At 43.2% G+C, this 21,733-nt stretch overlaps 1 protein-coding gene across 2 annotated transcripts in view; it reads right to left on the reverse strand.

The window, feature by feature from the left end:
- The window catches only part of CARPA (Carbonic anhydrase-related protein A), a 388,895-nt gene extending 374,618 nt beyond the window's left edge, over positions 1-14,277 (reverse strand). For both annotated transcript variants that reach the window (XM_033479116.2, XM_033479115.2), the window contains exon 1: positions 12,889-14,277. In XM_033479116.2, coding sequence (XP_033335007.1) covers positions 12,889-12,943 — 55 coding nt within the window. In that variant the 5' untranslated portion in view covers positions 12,944-14,277. The remainder of the gene's footprint in view (positions 1-12,888) is intronic.
- Positions 14,278-21,733: the final 7,456 nt, after the last annotated feature.

Raw genomic sequence — 21,733 nt, forward strand, 5'->3', positions numbered from 1 at the left:
TTTGTCGCAAAAATAACTGTCTGTAATTTTAAATAGCAGAAAGATTAAATCTTCTGTAACTTGAACCCAGGAAACATCAATTTTCGTGTATAAATTCACGACGAATTAACAAATTCAAAGAGATTGCTTTTCAATTATGATCTTCGTGATTACGAAGGCGAAACAGTACAAGATATTTCTGCAACATACTGGAATGATTAACCCTTTGCACTCGAGACTATTTAAAAATTCCATGATGAAGACATTTGTTTCAACCATTTCATATATAATTTTTATTTGATACAGACGAAACAGAACGTTCGAACAGTTTTATTCTCTGACAATTTATTGGGTACACACGAGTTTAACAATGTGAAAATTCTTTTGAAAATAGTGCAGCAATTTTTAGTGTCGTCCCGGAGTCGCCACTCGAGCGCAAAGGGTTAAAGAACTAACGAAACGTCTAAGTCGCTCCTGTGTTTATTACGATATTTACAATATTTATTATCAATATTAAAATATATATTACCAATATTGCAATATTTATTATCAATATTAAAATATATATTACCAATATTGCAATATTTATTATCAATATTAAAATATATATTACCAATATTGCAATATTTATTATCAATATTAAAATATATATTACCAATATTGCAATATTTATTATCAATATTAAAATCTTTATTACCAATATTACAATATTTATTATCAATATTAAAATCTTTATTACCAATATTACAATATTTATTATCAATATTAAAATATATATTACCAATATTACAATATTTATTATCAATATTAAAATCTTTATTACCAATATTACAATATTTATTATCAATATTAAAATATATATTACCAATATTACAATATTTATTATCAATATTAAAATCTTTATTACCAATATTACAATATTTATTATCAATATTAAAATCTTTATTACCAATATTAAAATCTTTATTACCAATATTACAATATTTATTATCAATATTAAAATATATATTACCAATATTACAATATTTATTATCAATATTAAAATATTTATTACCAATATTACAATAATTATTTCGCGCGGAGATCCGCGAAGCATCGGGTCATCTTAAAAGTCCAGTTCATACTGAGAGCGTCTCTTTAGCATCATTTTATATGCAAGCCTTCAGCATACCCTGACACCGTCGAAGACATTAACGACAGAAATACATTCCGACCGGCTCGATAAGATTCTGTCTGTAACGTACAGTATTCATGACGACCGTACATGAACCATATGTGCCTTAAATGAAGTTCAAGATCGCCGCGTCGTCGCGACGACGCGAAGTCCGATTAAAAGTCTCGCCGGTCTAGATCCGGGCCGATCAGCGCCGTTCGACGAACGAATTTCTCTGACGAACATGATTCCATTTACTAGCGCAAGAGCAGCGTCGAAAATAGCGGCCGCAAGAATATCGGCCCGGCTGCAACGGATGCAACCGAAATATCTAGACGAGACAGTTCTCGGAGGCCATGGTCGCCGGGTCGTTTTATCGGCGTTCTCGCGTAATTATCGAGGTGGTTCCCGTCAATAACGACGATAACAGTCGGCGAGATTCGATCGAAGGAGTACGCTTACGCGATAATGCGAGCGATTAGATGCAGCCTGAAACGGCGACGGCGACGGCGACGTCGACGCCGAGGCCGGTGTGTCCCGGAGGCGCCATTGCGAACCAGATGGAAAATTACGAGACGTCGTCGACGTCTAACGCTCGTGTGCCAAATCGATCCGTGGGAATTTTATACATTCTCGAGGCGTTAATTTTCCTTTCCGCCAACAAGTTGTTCGCCGGCCGTCGTTCGCCGGAACCGCGCGGAAACGTCACAATTTTTCTAATAAAAAAGATCGATCGTTCGACGACAGAACGTTCGAGGACGTGTTCGACGAACTGTCCTCTTCTCTCTTGCGTCCTTATCGACGAGATAAAGTCATTTGTACGCGGTGCAAATTGAATGGCTGTTTGCGCTCGCGTCTCTCTGCATTCCGCGTTTCTGCTTTGCAACACGTTAATGCACTTTTTATATCGGCGCCGATCCAGTGAATCGTTTACGATCGTCGTTTTCATTCGGGGCTTTCCCGCGGAATTTCGGATTGGAAATTTCAAGCACGAAGCCGGGCCCCCGGCCCGGCTGCAGTTTTTGCCGCGCGTCCGACGTAAACATTCATTTTACATTTGATATCCTGGCTGGAATAATAAACGCGAAGCGGAATCAGTGGTATCGATAATCGATAGCATTCGGGGGAAGGGGAAAGATGTACGTCAGTGAAATTTTTCTTTCGCGACTCTTTCAGTGATGCTCCTAATTGATCGCGCGATTACTTACACTTGCGTTACTCGTTGTTGCACCGGCTTGCCGACTTCGATGCGTTTACCGATAATCGTTTGAAATGATGGACCGACACTTTTTACCACGGCCGTATTCGTCCGGATTTTATTCCGACGACGTTATCGCTATCTTTTCGCACGAAATCCGGCATTTCGTTTAGAGAAATGAACGCACAATCATCCGAGTCATTGGTAACAAAATTATTGCTCGTGGCGTTCTCGATCGTTCTCTAACGCGATCTCGTTACCTTCAACGCGCAAAATCGGAGATTTTGCTTGGAAAAAAGTGAAAACGGACGAGCTAGAATCATCGGCGGAACTCGCGAAGTACAGTAATGTCTCTCTAATTGACGCTCAGATTGACTACGAAAATGGAGAATTTAGGCAGAGAAAGATACAATAATTCGATCGTTGCGGTTCATTTTTATAGTTACGAATTGTCAACAACAAATAAAAACGAACTGCGAAGGCTCGAATAGTCGTGTCGCCTCTTCCCAAAATTGTCCATTTCTGTGGACGATCCGAGCGTCGGTAAGGGAGACATATTACTGTTACTGCTGCGAACAATGCGATCCTGCATTGTTACGCGGATAAATGACGGAATCATTTACTTTATCAGCCGATGAATCGCGTCATAGGGGCCCGTCTAATAGTGTCAATCAACTGTCAGCCGGAACAATCGAAATCCGTAGCGGAGGCCAGCTGCAAGACGCGTCCTCGCCGAAAGGAAACGCGAGCACGTCGGTTTTCTACATTGAAACGCAATCAAACGAACAACTGTACGGTGCACAGTCTTCCGTAACGGGGAACAGCTTTGTTTCGGCGCTCTGCCGACGTAATCTGTTCGCTGCTCGAATGAGAAGAGAGCGAGAGAGAGAGAGAGAGAGACAGAGAGAGAGAGAGAGAGACAGAGAGATGGAGACAGTAAAAGAGAGCGAGAGAGACAGAGAGATATAGACAGTAAAAGAGAGCGAGCGAGAGGGAGAGAGAGAATAAAAGAGAGCGAGAGAGAGAGAGAGAGAGAGAGAGATGGAGACAGTAAAAGAGAGCGAGAGAGACAGAGAGATATAGACAGTAAAAGAGAGCGAGCGAGAGGGAGAGAGAGATAGACAGCAAAAGAGAGCAAGAGAGAGAGAGCGCGAGAGAGAGCAGAACCGGAGAAACGGTCCGCGACTCTCAGTTTGCCACGGCGGCGTGGAATGCGTGCAATTCGTCCGTCGAATAAATTCGAGAGACACGTGTCTTCGTTCCTGACGGGAAACGGAAACTCGTCGGGAACGTGTTCGATGGCCAGGCTTCGCGTGAAATAAAAATGTTAGATTTATTCTAGCTCTATTTACGGCGCAGCCTCCTTTCGCCGAGCCATACGCTGATACGCGATGGAAAATATTTCCACCGGTTTTCTCTTTTGTTTTCGTACACCGTCTAGAACTCTTCTACCAGTCGCTCATTCTTTTTTTCTGATTATGTATCGGGGAAGCGATAAATTGATTTCCATTTTGTATTGTAAAACGAAAGTACCACGAGCGCGTGAATTTAAGAAACGTTCTCTTCGTCACTGATTTGCGAGACGAAAATAAAGACGCTATTAGTCCTCGTTAATTTATACGCCGTCCTGGTCTTTTAAAAGCCGCCGCGAACGTGTAAAGATCTGCGGTTTAACCGTGAGAATGGGGAGTTCGTTTACGTTTCTGTAACTTCTGCAATTCTGATGAATCTATCCAGTTTCACAATTTACTGCGATAAAGGCGAAGCTGTCAATAATATCTAATGGATATTCTATTCAGTAATATCTAATGGAAGAAATATCGTCGTGATTTTTCGGACTCGCTTACTTGATTTACGATAAGAATGAACGTAATACAATTACGATTTCATTTCTATTCCCTTCTAATTAACCAGAAATAATTGTACGCTGCGATCGCGGCCATTAATTCGTAACCGGGACACATGAGAATTAATTTTTCCTAAGGACCGCGTTCTTTCAATTTGCATCACAATTTAACGAGAGAACTGTCATCCTTCATGCGAACAAAGATCAATGTTCCCGTTGGTGATTTTTGTTCCTGTCTCGACCCAACTGTTATTTTCTATTCCTGTTGTCGTGCAAAAACGCGGCCGTTTAAGGGGAGATCGTTTGCAGTTAATGTTCGTTGATATTAAAATCAGATTTTAGATAATTCATTAACGCCGGACAGGTATGAATGGGCACGGTGTAAGTCGGCAATCGCATTAACGGGCAAGTTAGCGTCGGTTTATGTTGCATGAAAAGTGGTAAGAGATTACAGATAATGCTCCTTAAAGTACCCGCTTTATGTGCAACGTTCGCGGGGCTTCGCTCTATTTTCTTTTCTGCTTCTCCGGGCGTTTTTATTTCTCTCTTTTTTCCCCCCCTCCCAACGCAAATATTACGAAGCCGAACATTAATGTACTTAACGCGATGCTTCCCGGGACGATGATACGCTTGTCACGGAAAATTGCACGGCTTCGCCACGCGTTCCATCCCGTCCCTTTTTCAGTTTTTCGTATCGCTTGCGCCGGCCCTTACGCGCTCGTTTCGAACGCCGCGGCGTTGCCGTTCGTTCCTCGAAGGTTTGTTTCGACGGGAATGAAAAGCGCTCGAAAATTCGCGAAATAATCCGACGATACTTTCGCCAGCACCGGGGCTAATTACTTTTGGACGGTAACGATGCCGTAATGACAAAGACTTGGGATTCGGTGTATTCACGATAAAAATGAACGTAATTATATTATTGATTCAATTTGCGTTGTTACATGATCGCATTCGGTTTTAGGGAGTATTTGTTAGAGCGAAGAATAAGAGATCTTCGATCGATCAGCACTATTTTTATGGATCTGACATGGACGTAATAATATTATTGATTCAATTTATATTGTTTCCTAATTGAGATTTCCTAATTTTAGAGACTATTTAGCACAGTCGTGAAAGCTTGAGAACACTGAGTTTTCGATGAAATATATAAATGGATTTTTTAAAAAATGTTCAAAAGCGGAGTTGAATTTTCGTATAATTCCTGATCGATCTATTACTATAAATTCGACTGTAACGTATATTTTTCGGATATATTTAAATTCCGCACGAATTCTATTCCAGCGTGTGCTCGAATAAGGAAGTTCGTCGCGAAAAATTTCTGGTAAAAATATATTTCTGTAACGCGTCAGGGGTCGTAAATGATTCGGAAATCGGAATTAAACCAATCATTTTGACAGGTCTGATAGTCCTAAAATTAACTATTTCTCGCATAAAACGAGCATTTTCGTACAACGTGCTCTAGATTTCGATTATTTCCAGAACTAATTCGTCGGGGAGGAGGAGGGGTTCGAAACTATTAATTATTAGCGTCCCTAAGACGCTCGAACCATTATTAAACCGGCTGTCACGTTGTCAAATCCTGCTTCTCGCTGCGAGATTTCCAAGTATTCAAACGGAGTTTAAACCGCGCGCAGAAAAATGGAAATACCTGTTTTTTCGTAACCGGTAAAAGTGATATTCGGTGGGATTCGCGCGCGCGCGCGCGCCCAATAGCCGGTATTCCGCTATTCCGCGGAAGTTTATTTGAAAAAGCAGTTCCGTAAATGACGGGACTCTTTTGAAATATTAAAGAAAACACCGGCCGATGCGGGGAGGGGGGAACACGTACGCGGGAGCCTGATACCAGAAAATACGGAAAAATATACTTCCGACGGTTGAAGCGGATACGGGATACAGTTTTAGAACCACTATAAATATTTGCCCGCCACGAAATATTCGAAAACGCCGTAACGATCGCAATATTTCGGTAAATTTCACTGAAAAGTAGCCGCGGCTCGGCTGGCAACTAGGTCGATCGTTCGGGATTAATAAAAATAAATCTGAGATTACTCTGGCAACATCTCGTTTTATCTAGATTGATTTCGGTCGCCGTTAACCGTCCATTTTTCCACCGTTCTGACCCCTCCCCCCTCTCCTCCCCTTGCTCGTTTTATACGCGTTCACTAGTTAATCATATTTCTCCGGTGACAAGTAATGGCAGCAACGCGCTGACAGACGATTACGTTTCTGTTTATCGCCAAGCGCGAAAGTTATCACTCTATTTCCGTGAAAATCTCTCTCTCTCTCTCTCTCTCTCTCTCTCTCTCTCTCTCTCTCTCGAATGTTCAATTTTTACGAGTACTATTCTTCGTTTCCAGAAACGTTCGGCAATCAAGCATTTCATAGCGACGCGGTATCATTGTTTTCTTTCACGCTTAGTCATTCTATTTTCATCTCCGAGCTACGCTTAGATTACCCCTTTTATTTCTTCAACGCAATCGCTAAACGCTTTTGCAACGCGGCGTTATTCGCAAGTTTAGCGAACGAGTAGAATTGGTCTGCACTTGGTCAGACAGAAGCATCGAAAGTCATTCTATTTTAATCTCCGAGCTACGTTTAGATTACTCCTTTCCTTTTCCCAATGATCATAATGTCCATTCTTCTTTCAATTTTAACATATTTTCTGGATTTTATTTCTTCAACGCAATTGCTAAACGCTTTTGCAACGCGGCGTTATTCGCAAGCCGAGCGAACGAGTAGAATTGGTCTGCACTTGGTCAGACAGAAGCATCGAAAGTCATTCTATTTTAATCTCCGAGCTACGCTTAGGTCACCCGTTTCCTTTTCCCAATGATCATAATTTCCATTCTTCTTTCAATTTTAACATATTTTCTGGATTTTATTTCTTCAACGCAATCGCTAAACGCTTTTGCAACGCGGCGTTATTCGCAAGCCGAGCGAACGAGTAGAATTGGTCTGCACTTGGTCAGGCAGATGCATCGAAACCTTCGCGTGACAGGATTTGTCACAGCGATTTATTTGTGTAGTGTAAACCGTATGCATTTTAATAAACAGAGATCTCAGGAATATATCGATTTAAAAGTACATTTACAAAGCGTAAGGAAATCAATTCCGCGAGTAGATTCAGCCAGCCTGTGGTCGGACCGACGTTGTAATCACTGATAGACGAACTAAGTCTGCAATTTAATTGTAACTACGTCGCTCTGATATCTGTATCGAATATTATTGAGACGTACGAGAATATTTTCAGACTCGAAAATATTGCTTAAATTCTCAACAAGTGCTTGATTGTTCTTAATTCTAACACAGTCGCAGCGGATGTTTATTAATAGCAATTTTCGTAACTTTCTCCATCGTCTTTGCTATTGTACAGTTCGCTCGCTTTATACAGTGAATTATTGATACAAAGATTTCGAACGCGGACCATTCGATCGATTAAAAAGTGACTCTTCCAATCGTCGGTGCACGACGACGGTTTACTTCCACGCAGCGAACTCGCGAATTCTAGCAATAATGCGAATTCATTAACAGCGAAGGGTGCTCAATATCGCGACAGCAAACACACGGAAATTCCTGCTTAGCGATAAACTGCCGTGGACAATTACGATCCAGCGGAAAAGTCGTGTTTGGCCGTTCGAATCTCGGCAAGGAGCGGCCGCCACCGGAATGAAATCGAGCGACGAAGCTCGGACGCATATTTCATTAGGCCCGTAATCTTGTTTATTGCAAGGTACACTCGTACGTAATTGAAGGTAAACAGTGCAATTTTCCGGGGGTTCGTTCCGTCGCTCAATTTCCCTAGGATCCGATCGATTCCCGCGGAAAACTTGTCGAACGAATCGCGTCTCTCGCGTGAAATCGATACGGGCTACGAGAGATCCCATTGGTTGCCGACGAACGCGATTCGAAAAACGTGCTTGGTGCCTCTCGAAAATGCGAACAAAGTCACCGATCATTTCACTGAAAGATAATTATACGTTCCGGGTTGATACCATTTATTTTCCGACATTATTCTCTCGCTTATTCCCGCTTTTTAAACAGCTTCATTATCGTGGACCACTCGCGCTTACAAATTTCGTAAATGCCGAATCTAAAAAATCCAACCCGAACAAATCTGACAGAACCCCGAGACACTCGCGCGATACGTTCGAATATATTATCAGCCGTAAAAATATTCGACGTAAAACCGTCGCGAGAAGCGAAACTTTTGCTGCATTCATTATAAGCGCCGGAATCCAAGCGAACGTTTGTTTCCATTTTTGATAAGACGTGTTCGGATTATACTAATCCCTCTCTGCCGGGGTTTTGTATTTCGTCCGCCCGTTTCCGTCGTGAATGCACAAGTCCAAAGTCTCGCCGGCGAGCTCCCACGCGTAGGAAAAAAATTACAGTGGAGAGACCGACCGCCGATTTGTGACACGGACGGAAGCGAAGTTTCGTAAAAAGCTGGCGAAGTTTCGGAACGTGCGGAGCACCGGATCTCGACTTTCGGAAAGGATAACTGCCTTCGTTCATTGGCAGTCGGTAGCGAATTGACGGTGACTCTATCGATCTAACGAAAGAGGGGGGAAGAAGGGGGAAAAGAAGAAAGACAGACAGACAGAGAGAGAGAGAGAGAGAGAGAAAAGGGAAATAGAGAGAAGAGAAACGACGCGTTTTGATTCACTTTCACGGGCTCCCGTGCTTTTCACCTTGCAGATTTTTAGGGTCGAAATCCACCGTCGTCCATCCATGCATATGGTTTTTTATTTCCCCGACGAAAGCTCCGTTAATGCGAGCGTTAACACCCCACAATGCGCGTTGGCTTTTTTTACAATCCCCCTTTTCTTCGTCCATTGCGAGAACCTGCTCTTCTGCTTTCTCTCTCCCTCGGCATTCCTCTCTTCCCCCCTCTCTCTCGCACACTCTCTCTTTCTCGTTCTCGCACTTTTCCTGACCCTGTCTCTCTTTTTGCCGCTTTTTCCTGTCTCTTCTACCAGGCCGCGTAGATTACGAGAGGGTCGGCACGCCGTAAAATCTGCCGACGCGTGTAAAAACGACTCGCGTTAGCCCGCGGCCATTCTTGTTTTATTTTCCTTGTTACTATTTGCTGTAAACCGACCGCACACCGAAAAATCTCTCCGAGACCGGCCGTAACTGCTTCGACAGCCGCTGGTCCTGACGACCATTATGCCGTGTGCACACCCAAGAGCCTGTATCGGGAGAGCCGCGCGCTCTTAAGCCTCCATTCACTTGCGAGCACATTTTTCAGAAATACGCCCCCGTTCCCTCGATTTACGCGGCACTTTTTTACGCGGTAGATTGTAACACACGTCGCTATTCGCGATCGTGGAACTCTGGAGTTCGGCCAACAAAAAAAAAAAATACAAAATTGGAAAGTGCCGTCGCGCTTTCGCGTCGATGCGAACGCTCGACGAGCCTTCGAATTTCGGCTAGATTTAATGCGAAATGTTGCGGCGAGCATCAGCGAATTTATGAGATCACGGTGATACAATATATTTTGAGGGAAAAAATCATCCGAAAATTTCATATTTCACACGAAACGAAATTTCTTTATTTATGTATTAACAAAAAAAATAATCCATTTCTCGCCGGATTTATAATCAAATTTATTGGATCGCGCGTTTTCAGTAACTGTTTTTCTTAAGTGAAACGATATTGGATTGGTATAGTGAATGGGTGATGAAAAAGCAGACGCGCGAATTTTATTAGAGGAACTTATTTATAAATAGAAAGTACAATATTTTTAGATATGTTTCTCTTTACGAAAAGCTTTCTGAAATGACTTCTCTTCGAGTCAATGTGAACCCTGAAAAATTCGTGTAAATGTTGCTTAGAAACAAGTTAGTTTGCTCGACAGAAAATGCATTTTACAATTAATTTAATATAATTTTTTCCGCCAGTGCATACTCGACACATTTATTTTTGCATCGCTTAGAGTGTAGAGTAATTTATTAAGTATAATGTCTCTTGTTAAACATGATCGTTAAAGTGCAATAATCGCAATAAAAGCCATCATCAATTCAGATAATTAATGATCGACCCTATTTTTTAATGGTATTATTACATTTGGTGTTTTCACGTACTTTAATTATCGTGCGTTAAAATCATTTCGTTTACGACGCGTTTAAATAAAATCTTTCGAATTGAAGATATCGAGCACAATTTCCGTACTCTCTATAATCGAGATTATCGTCATCGAATCGACCCTCGATCGTCCATGCTTGCCCGGGCGCGATCGCAGAGAAAGGAATGATCAAGAAACCTTTTAGTTCCTTAAGCACGAAAAAGGAGGTCCGCGGAAAAGTTTCGTTCAGAAGCTAGTTAAGCTCAAACTTTTCTGGCACTTTACGGCAGTTACGAGTTCACGTTCCCTCTCGCAACTGCGCGAAATAAATATTTCTCTCGAGTCGCCTAATTTCGACGAAATCGGCGATTCATCGCGCGTTTACAGACCGGAGCTGCGAGAAGATCGACGGGCCATCGAAAAGCCGCGTCTTACACCACTTACAACGTCGCGCTTTAATTCTCGCGTAAGAAAACAAAAGACAGAAAAAGAAGAAAAAGACGAAAAGAAAGCACAAATTCCCGCGTAATTGCAAAGTCCATAAAACGACGGCTACTTTTATTTGCGGTGGCAGAAATAGACGCGGAAAATAGCAGAACCGGCGGGACACGTGACTCTCTACGTAAAAAAGAAAGACCGGTAATGGAAACGCGAAAAGCAATTTACGAATGTAAAACGCTCGGCGCATCGAACAACGATTCCCTTGCACACATACACGCACACATACACGCACACGCACGCGCGCGCGCGCGCGCACGTAGAACGTCTCCGTATAAACAAGACAATAAACATCCGCATAATAAAATCCATCGGAACGCGTTCGGAATATCTTTTCCAGGAAACAAAGCCCTCGCAGGCTCCGCGTTTGCAGCTCGTTTGTACAGGTTAAATAATTAACTACTTGGTTATACTGTCCCGGGAATCCGACAAAAAATATTTCGCGGAAATTCATTCTATCGTAATCAATGGCCCGCGGCCGTCCTTCCATGAACAACTCCCTGTTCTTCATTTTGTTACTAATTAGCGGCGCACAAAGGGACCGGGAGCACTGTGATCATTTTTCAGGTGTACCCGCCGCGCTCCGATATTTTACTCGCTCGATATTACCGCCATGTGGAATCGTCGCGAGCACGACGACGGTTCTTTAATTTCTTCCGAGCGATTTACTAGCCTCGAAACACCGTACTTTGTTTGCCGGGATACACGCAGCATGGCGGACGTACGATGGTAAATACCTCGATGAATTTAATTATCGCGAATCCTGGGCCCGACGCAATTTCATTGCACAATTTTAGTGGAAAATTGTTCTTGGATTTCTTTCGAGCGATTTCGAAGCCTCGGAACTCATTGTACGATTTGATCTCTTGTAAAATGTTCCGACAAAATTGCGACAAATTCGTGCAAACGTGCGACGAGTTTTTTGGCTAACAAAGTATACAGTTTTGAGTCTACCGAATCGTTCCAAAGAAATCATCGCCAGATTTACGGAGCCCGAGAAGCAGCTGTTTTATAATAGTTTATAAAAGGAACAATAAGACATTTATTCTGCTCCTGAACGATTACTATTGTAACATTTCCGGCAAGTAACAAGTACATTAAATAAATAACTCGAAAATGTATCTCCGCAATCCGAATAATCGTAAATGAAAAAATTAGCGACCCGCCATTTTGACGGGTTCCGTAAATCCAGTGTTAACTAAGGCATCAAACTTGAAAGAATATACAATAGGAATAAACAAATGAATTGTTCTCGTGTGAAATTCATCCGTTTAGGTACATTTTACAGAGCGTTAAAAAATTCTCATTCTTCCGTCGTTTCCACGTAAACCTAGCGTCAAAGAACAGTCGCATACGCGACGATTTTGTTCGAAATCCTTCCAACAACAAAAATCCGGAACAATTATTCCCGCGTCTAAAAACCCGCAAAGTTTCTTCACGTCTGTCGCACACAGTCAAGGCATACAAAGAGCAGCAGACATTATACTTCGCGAATCGACAGCGACGCTTCCATTGAAACTTCATTTATTCGGCCGGCCTAACAAAAGCGCGAGATTGAAATCTCGTCGATCCGCCGTTGATCAAAATTCCGCCGCCGAATCAAAGAGCTCCGCGGAAAAAACGGACAGCGAGGTCGGGCGTCCTAAAAAATACGACCGCGACGGGATCGTATCCCGGAATCCCGAGCCGCGGCGTCCGGAATTTCCGCAAGAAATCACGAAAGAACGCCGGTCGCCGTTGCGATAATTACCGGGGGCGCGTCGTTAACAGCGCGTTTCGCGAACCGGGAAACCCGCCTACTTTCGACGGCGAGCGTTCGCGAGCCGGCCGCGAGTATTGTGCGGTGCCGGGTTCGAACAATTCGGCCGCGGCGGCTGAATTATCGCCGGCAAAATATCCGCGAAAGTTGCCCGATAAATCACGGCGAACAAAACCGTTGGTAGTCTCTCTCCAGGGTGGACCAGGTGTGTCCCGCCGCCACCTGGCCCGGCCCAAAAACGGCCGCGATAGCCGGAGAATCCGAGAGGCGAGCCGTCTCCCTCCCTCTCTCTTCCCCGGAGGAACCCGACGTCTCGAGACGACGACGCGGCGAACTTGACGTGTTTTCATTTTTGAGAGAAAAAAGAAACGGTCACGCAAGAACTCACCGTTGACGACGACGATGACGCCCAGCAGGCAGAGCAGCAAGTGTCGCAGGCACATCTCTTCGGCCGGGTCTCGGGCGTAGCACAGAAAAAAAGCGGAACACGCGTAAAACCTGGTGGATCCTCACTAGCGGGCGTCGATCATCGTTTCACGGGGCTGCTTGTCGAGAAGGGCTCTGCTCTCCTGAGGACCTCCGGGGACATCAGGCGGCCAGGACGCCTCGAGGACTCGGCCCGAGGATCGTCATCGCGATCGAACGCCGAGGAAGCCTCCCCGACGAGAAGGTTCCCGATCGAGAAAGGATCGAGAAAGAGAGACAGAGAGAGAGAGAGAGTGAGAGAGGATCGGGGACGGAACACGATGAATGACAGCTAATTAGAGCGAGTTCGGTTGGCCGGGCGCGATCAAAGGTAGCCGCCGTTCGGGAATCCGATTCTTGCCCTTAAACTCGCCCTTCGACCCTGAATCGCCCTCCTCCGGCGTCACCAGTCTGCGTCTGCTCTCCGTGACTCTCTCTCTGTCTCTTTCGAAAAAGAGAGCCCGGGCTACTCTTTGTCCCCCAGCTCCTGGGGATATGATATCGCCTTTCCTGCGGATCTTCGATCTGCTTGTTTGTTCTTGATGACGTCAGCTAGCCAGCAGATAGCGGTGATCCTTTGCTCCGTGGGTGGAGGACGAGAGCGAGGGGGGAGAGAAGAGAGACGGAGAGGAACGGAGGAATATATATATATAGAGAGAGAGAGCGATAGAGCTCGCCTCCCCGAGGACCGAGGGATGAGAGTTGATCCCCTGAGGAGAACCGCTCTGGGGGACTTGGACCGAAGCCCCGAGAGCTCCTCTTAAAGTAATTACTTTCTCCGGGCCGTCTCGAGCTGGTCGAATTTTAATGATCAAAGCTGCCGATCCGAGACACCGGACCCGATGGGACACGCCGGCTCCAGCGGTTTACGCATTACCGATGGCGAGAGCCTGATCGCGCCTAGAGTCTTATCGGCTTAGCGCACCCTGCGCGAGACGCGGCGAGCTTCCTTTCGGCCGACGCGCGGAATGCTTCGTATCCTGGCTCTCGATGGAGGCGCGATGGAAACGGAGGAAGAGAAAAAGAGAATGATAGATAGACAAGAGTCCCGCACACTGTTTCGAGATTCGGCGGCGTAGGAAACACTTCTCGGGACGCGGTGGCGATGCCGCGGAACGCTTCCGGCCACGTCGAACTCGCGGCGCTTACTGAGTCTCTCGAGGCGATCCTCGAGGGTGACGAGCACGTTTCTCACCCCCACCAGAGGCTGGCTGACCGCCACACGAGAGGCCGCGCGCTGATCCGACGAACATGCGCACCCCGTGCCAGCCAGGTAACGCGCGTCTGAAAGCGTCGCGACGCTTTCCGTGGAGCGGCCGAAACTGACTGAGCAACGGTCAAGGCGGCCCCGCCGACGTTGGCGGGGGCACCGCGAGACAAAGAGAGGAGGCACACCGTAAAGCGCAGCCACCAAGCACACACACACACCCACACACACGCGCGCGAGGGCGCGCGCTCGCGCGAACGCATCCACGCACACAAATACGACTTGCGGCAAAAGTTATGACCTCAAAGGGGTCGTTAACGAGCGCCCCGCCAAATTAGTATAACGGCCGCTCCACACTTCTGTGCCCCCCACCGCCCCCTCCCCCTCTCACCCCCGGTATCCTTGATCACGGTGTAGTCGGCGGTCTTAGGACCAGCCAGTCTGTAGTCATTCGGTGGCAACAGTCTCCGCCGTGCCCTTGGTACTTCGTAAGGGATGTTTCCTGAGGCCACGGTGTGCGCGTTGCGATTATTCAATTTTTCGGGCGGTTTTTAGAGGGTGTTTTCTTCGTTCGATATTTTTTAATGAATTTTTACGGGGTCGGTGGACGATTTTGACTCGGGGGATGATTTTGACTCGGGGGATGAAGGCTTGTGTTTTCGACTCCGTCGATCGGGGTGATTTTTAGAAACGGTTTTTTATTTTGGGACTGTGTTAAGTAATTTTTCAGGGTTCGTGGTCAGTTGGAAATTTTTGTTAACAGGGTGAACAATGTTTAGTTCTGGATCTGTCGTCGATGACGATGTTTAACAGTTGGTGTATGGATCTCGTTAATATTGCCATTCACTAATTTTTTAATTGACGATTGTTCTGATTGTAAAGATACGTTTATGAGTTATTTATTTAATATGTATTATTACTCGTGGGAAATAATACAATAACGGTTGTTAAAAATCGGAATAAATGTCTTATTGTTACTTTTACGAGCTAATACAAAACAACTGCTTTCAGTGCTCCGTAAATCATTGATTTGATTATGAATGATAGAATATAAGGTATTTCAACGTGATTTATTGATTTATTTCTTCCGTATTACTTTTTCGAAGTATTCGAATAACAAATCGTTCGAATGAAGAGATATTCGAGTAAAAAATCATTCGAATAGATATTCGAGTAAAAAATCGTTCGAATAAAGAATTTTATTCGAGTAAATAGATAAAATAATTTATAACGAATAAAGAATTATTCGAGTAAATAGATAAAATAATTTACAACGAATAAAGAATTATTCGAGTAAATAGATAAAATAATTTACGACGAATAAAGAATTATTCGAGTAAACAGATAGAATAATTTATAACTTATAAAGAATTATTCGAATAAAATATTCGTCTAAAACGAATTCATTGGAAAGATTATCTTAAACAAATAAGTTTGAGGCATAATTATTTATCTAAAATAATCTTCCGAACGAATCCCTTTTAGCCAAATATTTCATTCGAATAATTCACTATTCGTCATAAATTATTCTATCTATTTACTCGAACAATTCTTCATTCGAACTCGAATTCTTTACTCGAATATCTCTTTATCCGAACAATTGTTCCCTCGAATAACTCGAAAGAAATAACTCTGCCTCAAACTTACTCAAAACTTATCCATGATCACGATTCAATGATCATCGCGACGGTGTCAAAAGGTCAATTGGTCACATTAGCGACCAGGCGCGTTCGTTACAACGAGACAACGAGACCACCGTGAACAATGTTTGTCGAATGATTCTGATATCCCGGGGATGATGTATCGACAGCCGGCGATGGTTTCCAGGAGAAAGGTCCGCAAGAGTCTCGCCACTCATCGTGACCGTAAATTAATCTCTATAACGCGATCGCGGCTCGAGAGTGATACAAGCTACGGGGCCGTGTACTAACGAGCCGCGCGTCACACACGATCAATGTAATTAATAATTAATTCCGCCGTATCAAAGCGGCGCGGCGCCGTGAACTCCGCTATCTCCAGAGACGTAAATAATTATCCGATAGCCGGGACAGTATGCAACCGATAATCAACAACGCGTCCTGTCACGGCTCGCTTCGAACAAAGGGACAGTTAGGTCGCGACTTACGGGAACGCCGACCCGGATCCCTGGGAACGTTAACAATTTTTAATTAGCCCGCCGCTGTCCCTGAACTTGTTACGTCAATTCCAGCCACTCGAATAATTAGGTTCGCGGGTCGCAGGCGAGCCTCCCGTCGCCCGTCGCGGAACGTCAATTACGCAAGATTGGTAATCTTCGAATCGACCGGATTAGCGAGCCTAATCAAATCAGATGAATCGGCCCCGATACGAAGTGCAGTTTTGACTCGCGGGCGTAGGCGTGCCGCTATTTTGGAAAATTCTGCGAACAAGAAATGGCGTTCAAAATTCGTGAAACCTTTTTCTACGAAATGTTTTTCTTCTTTAACACGTTCCGTGCCACGTGTACCATCGCTGGTACACGCTTGTATGTTTACTTAGTGAACTGAACAAATTGTTTACAAGAAATTTAGAACCGAAGAATCAATTTCCACCGCAAGAATGGGCGTTGATAAGTTTTTGTTACGTTGTTATGTGTACGAGAATTAATAATTGCACGTAATAGTTTTAGTAAAATATCAAAGTGTGAAGATTCGAGTAAAAAAAGCTCGGCACGGAACGTGTTAATAATCGTGACGAAACATGTAATTTGTTCCCGCCGTTTGCTGTGCAGATTCCAAAATATTGCTTCCGCGAATACACTTCTCACGAAGCTCCCGCAGAGACGGCGCATTCCTGTCCAGGAAACTGCCACGTGATCGGATACTTTCATTAACCAAAAGTTAAGTTTACCAGAAGAAGTTGACCACTGGTTAAAAGTGGTCCTCAAATTGACAAATATCTCTCAGCGACGGTATTGGGACAGGAACATAACACGGCAGGATGCGACGTTGATGATGAACGACACTTCATACTGTCGCATCAGAGTTTCCATGAACGGCTGCTAAAACTGAGTACGCTGATCAAGACAGTCAAAATATCAACGAGGATTGAAACGGACAATCGTCGTCCGTTGTTTCTGTGTGCAGTAACCGAACCTGTCTTACGCCTGATGCGCTAGTTACTGTGTGACGCTTATCGCGGGATAGGCCAAATTTAAATCCAACGCGATCCAGACAGGATAGATAGAGATTATGTCATATTTAGACTGACATAATCTCAAATCTCAAATCGTCTCTGTCACATTCTTCTGGAAAGGAAATGTAGATATGAAATTTTATTAAAACAGTTCTCTGTAGTGCGAACTTTTAAGCGATTTATTTTGAAATTACATTTTCTTTTTTTAGGAAATCAAATTTACTTTTTCCTCCTTCCTTTATTATTTAAGGATAATTTGGGAACGTTAATTCCACGAGGACGTTTATATCGAGAAAAAGAAGTTCGCAAACCTTCGAGTTCACAAGTTGTCTTAAATTGTGCTTTAGGGGCTTTTAGAACTACAGTAATGTCTCCCTAATTGACGCTCAGATTGTGCAGAAAAAATGGACAATTTGGGGAGAGGAGATACGATTATTCGTGCCTTGAAGCTTGTTGTTGACAATCGATAAGTATAAAAAACGAGCCACAAGGCTCGAGCAATCGTATCTCCTCTTCCCAAATTGTCCATTTTTGTGGGCAATCCGAGCGTCAATTAGAGAGACATTACAGTAATTACCTAAAATTATAAATGCTTATACCTCAAAACTACATTTTGCAAACTGTTCGAAAAAATAATTCCGACAGATCTTGAGCAATTCGCTTGAAATTTTCGTCGTAGCTGTAAAATCGCATTATCTCGGATTGAAATGTAAGCTTTCTTTGTTATAAACAATTTTTCACATAATCCTCAATTCCGTCGTTCTCTGAAAAGAAGTTGAACACAAAATCGTAACCACTCTTGAAAACATGTACAATGAAGACCAACCAGATTTTCCATTGCATTTGCTATATTGTCATAAAAAAAAATTGTCAAAATTACAGTATTTTTCAGGTCGCTAGAGTGGCGTTGCCTGGTAAGAAATATCAACGAAATTGTCATAATTTCTTTTTAACAGCGCGGCGACAGGGCGCACAGTAATTGGCTCCTCTCGAATTCATTTAACCCTTTGCACTCGAAGCTATTTTAACTGTAAATATAAAATCAGTTTTCTCACTTATAGCATTTTTATTTTATATGATAAAATGCATTTTATGCATATGACTCTTGGGACTCGCGCAATAATTGCACTCTTAACAATTTCTTTAAATCTAAACTTTGTTAATATAAAAATCATCTTACAACGTGACATAACAAATTTTAGTGGTTCCTCTGAGTCACCGCTCGAGTGCAAAGGGTTAATAGAGAGAAACCGGCCCACGGTTGCTGGTCGATTTCAAGGACCCACGGCTACTTCGGAAAGTTGCGAGTCAGAAGAGAGATCGCTTATGCGAGTCGAACACGCTCGCGAAGACAGAAATACTGCAACATCGACGTCTCGCCGAGGAACCATTTTCGCCTAGTTCTCCTCTGGCCGGCTCCTTTTACGGGGCGAGCAGTTTTCTGCACAGCGATTTAGCAAGTCCCGGAAATAACCCGGGAGGAACGGGATGGAGACGGGCGAGCTGTGGCGAGAGGTAAAAAATGAGAGAGAGAGAATGAGAGAGAGAAAGAGAGTGAGAGAGGGGAAAGAGTTTTCCATGCCTCTCGGGCCGTGCTTTGATCGGCGGCCCCTCAAAGCGCCGGCCTCCTGTCTCATTCCGATTCTGTTTTAGCTCGCCCGCATATCGATATTCCTCGCGCTTTTTTCCCCTCCGCCCACCTCTTTATTCGCGCCTTCGACGCCGACCAATTTTCGGCCTCGCGGGGGAAGAACGCGAAGATGAACAAAAAGGAAAACAACGCTCGCTCGCTCCCTCATTAACCGCTGCTGGTACCGCTATGGGGTGGCTCGCGGGTAAAAGGCCGGAAAATTTCCTTTCGCGCCAGCCAAGCTACGAGTTAAACTAATTGTTATCCCGGTGTGTCGCGGGAAAAATCACGCCCACGCGATCGGTCTCCCTCGGCTTCCCGATCTTGCCGGTTGTCGGCACATTTTCTCTCGTTTATTTTTCAATCGCCACTCGGCGATCGGCATTGCACGATCGTCGCATAATTTTACGCGAATTATGCGAGTTTCGATTTTTTATTTTATTAACCGATTGCCGTATAATGACGTGTCGGACGAAGATCTACGAAATGTGGATGCGATTCGCGTCGTTTAAATTGAAATCAAGTTCTAGCCTTCGATTGTCAATATTTAAACAATGAGGTCTCTCTTAGGAACGAATTTATTTGTGACAAGTAAATATTAATCGAGGTAGCTAATCAATTGTTACTAAGATCTGTTAATTTTTCAGTCGTGTTTCGGGTCTAAATAACCTAGACGTTAGGCTTACATAACTTTTCTAATTTTCATCTTATTCGAGTCTGATTTATCGAATTCTGCGAATACATTGTTCCTCTGTTTTGTATTTTTATAATAATTATTATTTATAGAATACAAAGAATTTATAGAATATAAGCTCCAAAATATTTTGTATCATAGTATTTATATTAATAAATACATTGGTATGCAAATCGATCTTTGTTACAGTCTGCGAGGTGTAATTACATTGGTATGTAAATATTGTTAAGTATATATTACATATAAATATACCTTATGTATATATTACATTGATTTACATTGGCATGTAAATCAAGCTTTTTACGGTCTACGTGCTATAAAAAGATTCCAAAAGAAATTACTGTAATTAATTTTATCCTTTTCGTTTCTTACATCTACAAAGAAATTATCTAATTTTGTAAATCAATCTTTGTTAATCTTACAATCTTTTGTAAGAAGATTCCAAAAGAAATTACTCTAATCAATCTTGTCTTTTTCGTTTCTTATACATTTACAAATAAATTACCTAACTTTGTACGATTTTCTAGAGCACTTTGCGCGGCAATTAACCGGCAATTAGCAGTTGAAATGCAACAAGTATGACTAGCCCAATCCGGAGCCATTTTGTGATTCGCAGAACGTGGCCCTCGAAGAATGTTGACATCGAAGTACGACTATCAACACTTGTAGCTTCTAATTCTATTTAAAGTTTCGTTGCGACGCGTTGATGTCGCTGTTTGCAAGTAATTACGATCGTAAACGTGGATTATCCAGTAAAGCAGTACTGTCCAAATATCGAACGTATCGATTAACAAACAAGTCAATTACGATGAAAGACAAATCGACGGCACATTGAATCGGGGCATGGCGTTGCACACAACGATTGGTTCTATTAACTAAGTCAAATACAAGATAGAGCCGTCGGCGATAACTGTGCGGAAAGGTCTATCGCGGTCGAATGCACACACAAATCGCCGGCCAATATTTCTGAAGGCCTGACAGAGGGACCCGTACGCGGTAATGAAAGAGTCACATATTATTGCGGATTATTCATTTGCATGTATATTGACGGAATAAATTACAAAATTGCTCGATAAAACTGTCCCCGGCCGTACCCCCCTCTGCCCCCCTCCAAACAATATTTTCCCGTCAATATTGAAACACGCGGGCGCTGGAAAGTAAATTTGAGAACGATCATCGAGTGGGACGCGTTCTCACAATTAGGATGACTTATTCGATTGCTCAATTACACGCGACGCTCGCGTGCAACGAAATATTACGGTGGCTGGCACGATTCGACGTGAGTCCGGAATATTCGGCGGGATGATTTTTCAGTTTCAGCGAACTTTTATGGAAACGACTGTCCGAGGGAATTACGTTTTTTTTTCTCGCTGCCCTTCGCGAAAATCATTTCTGACTGTTCCTGAACGTCGGGGAAAAACATGCGACGAGCGCTCGTTCGTGTAACGGGTTACACGATCTGCAGAGATTTCATAAATTAATGCGGCAGAAGTTAATAAATATTGGTGAAGTTAAGTCAAGAGAAATGCGACAAGCTGCAAACAATAGTTCTGATGTTCGAGGAACTGAGGACAATAAAAATGTTGCTTTTATACTAATTAGTAGCGTAATTTATCGACGAGGTAACGTGTCTGACCAGAACAATGCAATACTACTTAATACCTTCAATATACTGGAATAATACTGCTTAGGTATCTTAAGCAGTATGAAAGTTGATTTTAATATATTCAAAGTATTAAGTAGTATGAGATCGTTATGGTCAGACATGCTACTTCATCGATAGGTTATACTACTAATTAGGATAAAAGCAACATTTTTGAGGAATTATATTTAGTTCCTTAAACACGGGTGTTTTTCAGTGACATTCTTTTAATTGCCGATTTCAGTTATAGATGTCTCTCACTCCCATTTTTATGATATCCGTAAATGTTATATTATAAAATTATTATTATTATTATTATTATTATTATGTTATTTTTTATTATCCGCGAATGTTAGCAACTGGACAAATTTAATGCAGCGGTCAAGGAAAAGCGGCCAGAATTGGTCAATCGTAAAGGTGTCATTTTCCAGCAGGACAATAC

This window comes from Megalopta genalis, chromosome 2 (genome assembly GCF_051020955.1).
Source record: "Megalopta genalis isolate 19385.01 chromosome 2, iyMegGena1_principal, whole genome shotgun sequence".
In the NCBI taxonomy this organism is placed as follows: Eukaryota; Metazoa; Arthropoda; class Insecta; order Hymenoptera; family Halictidae; genus Megalopta; species Megalopta genalis.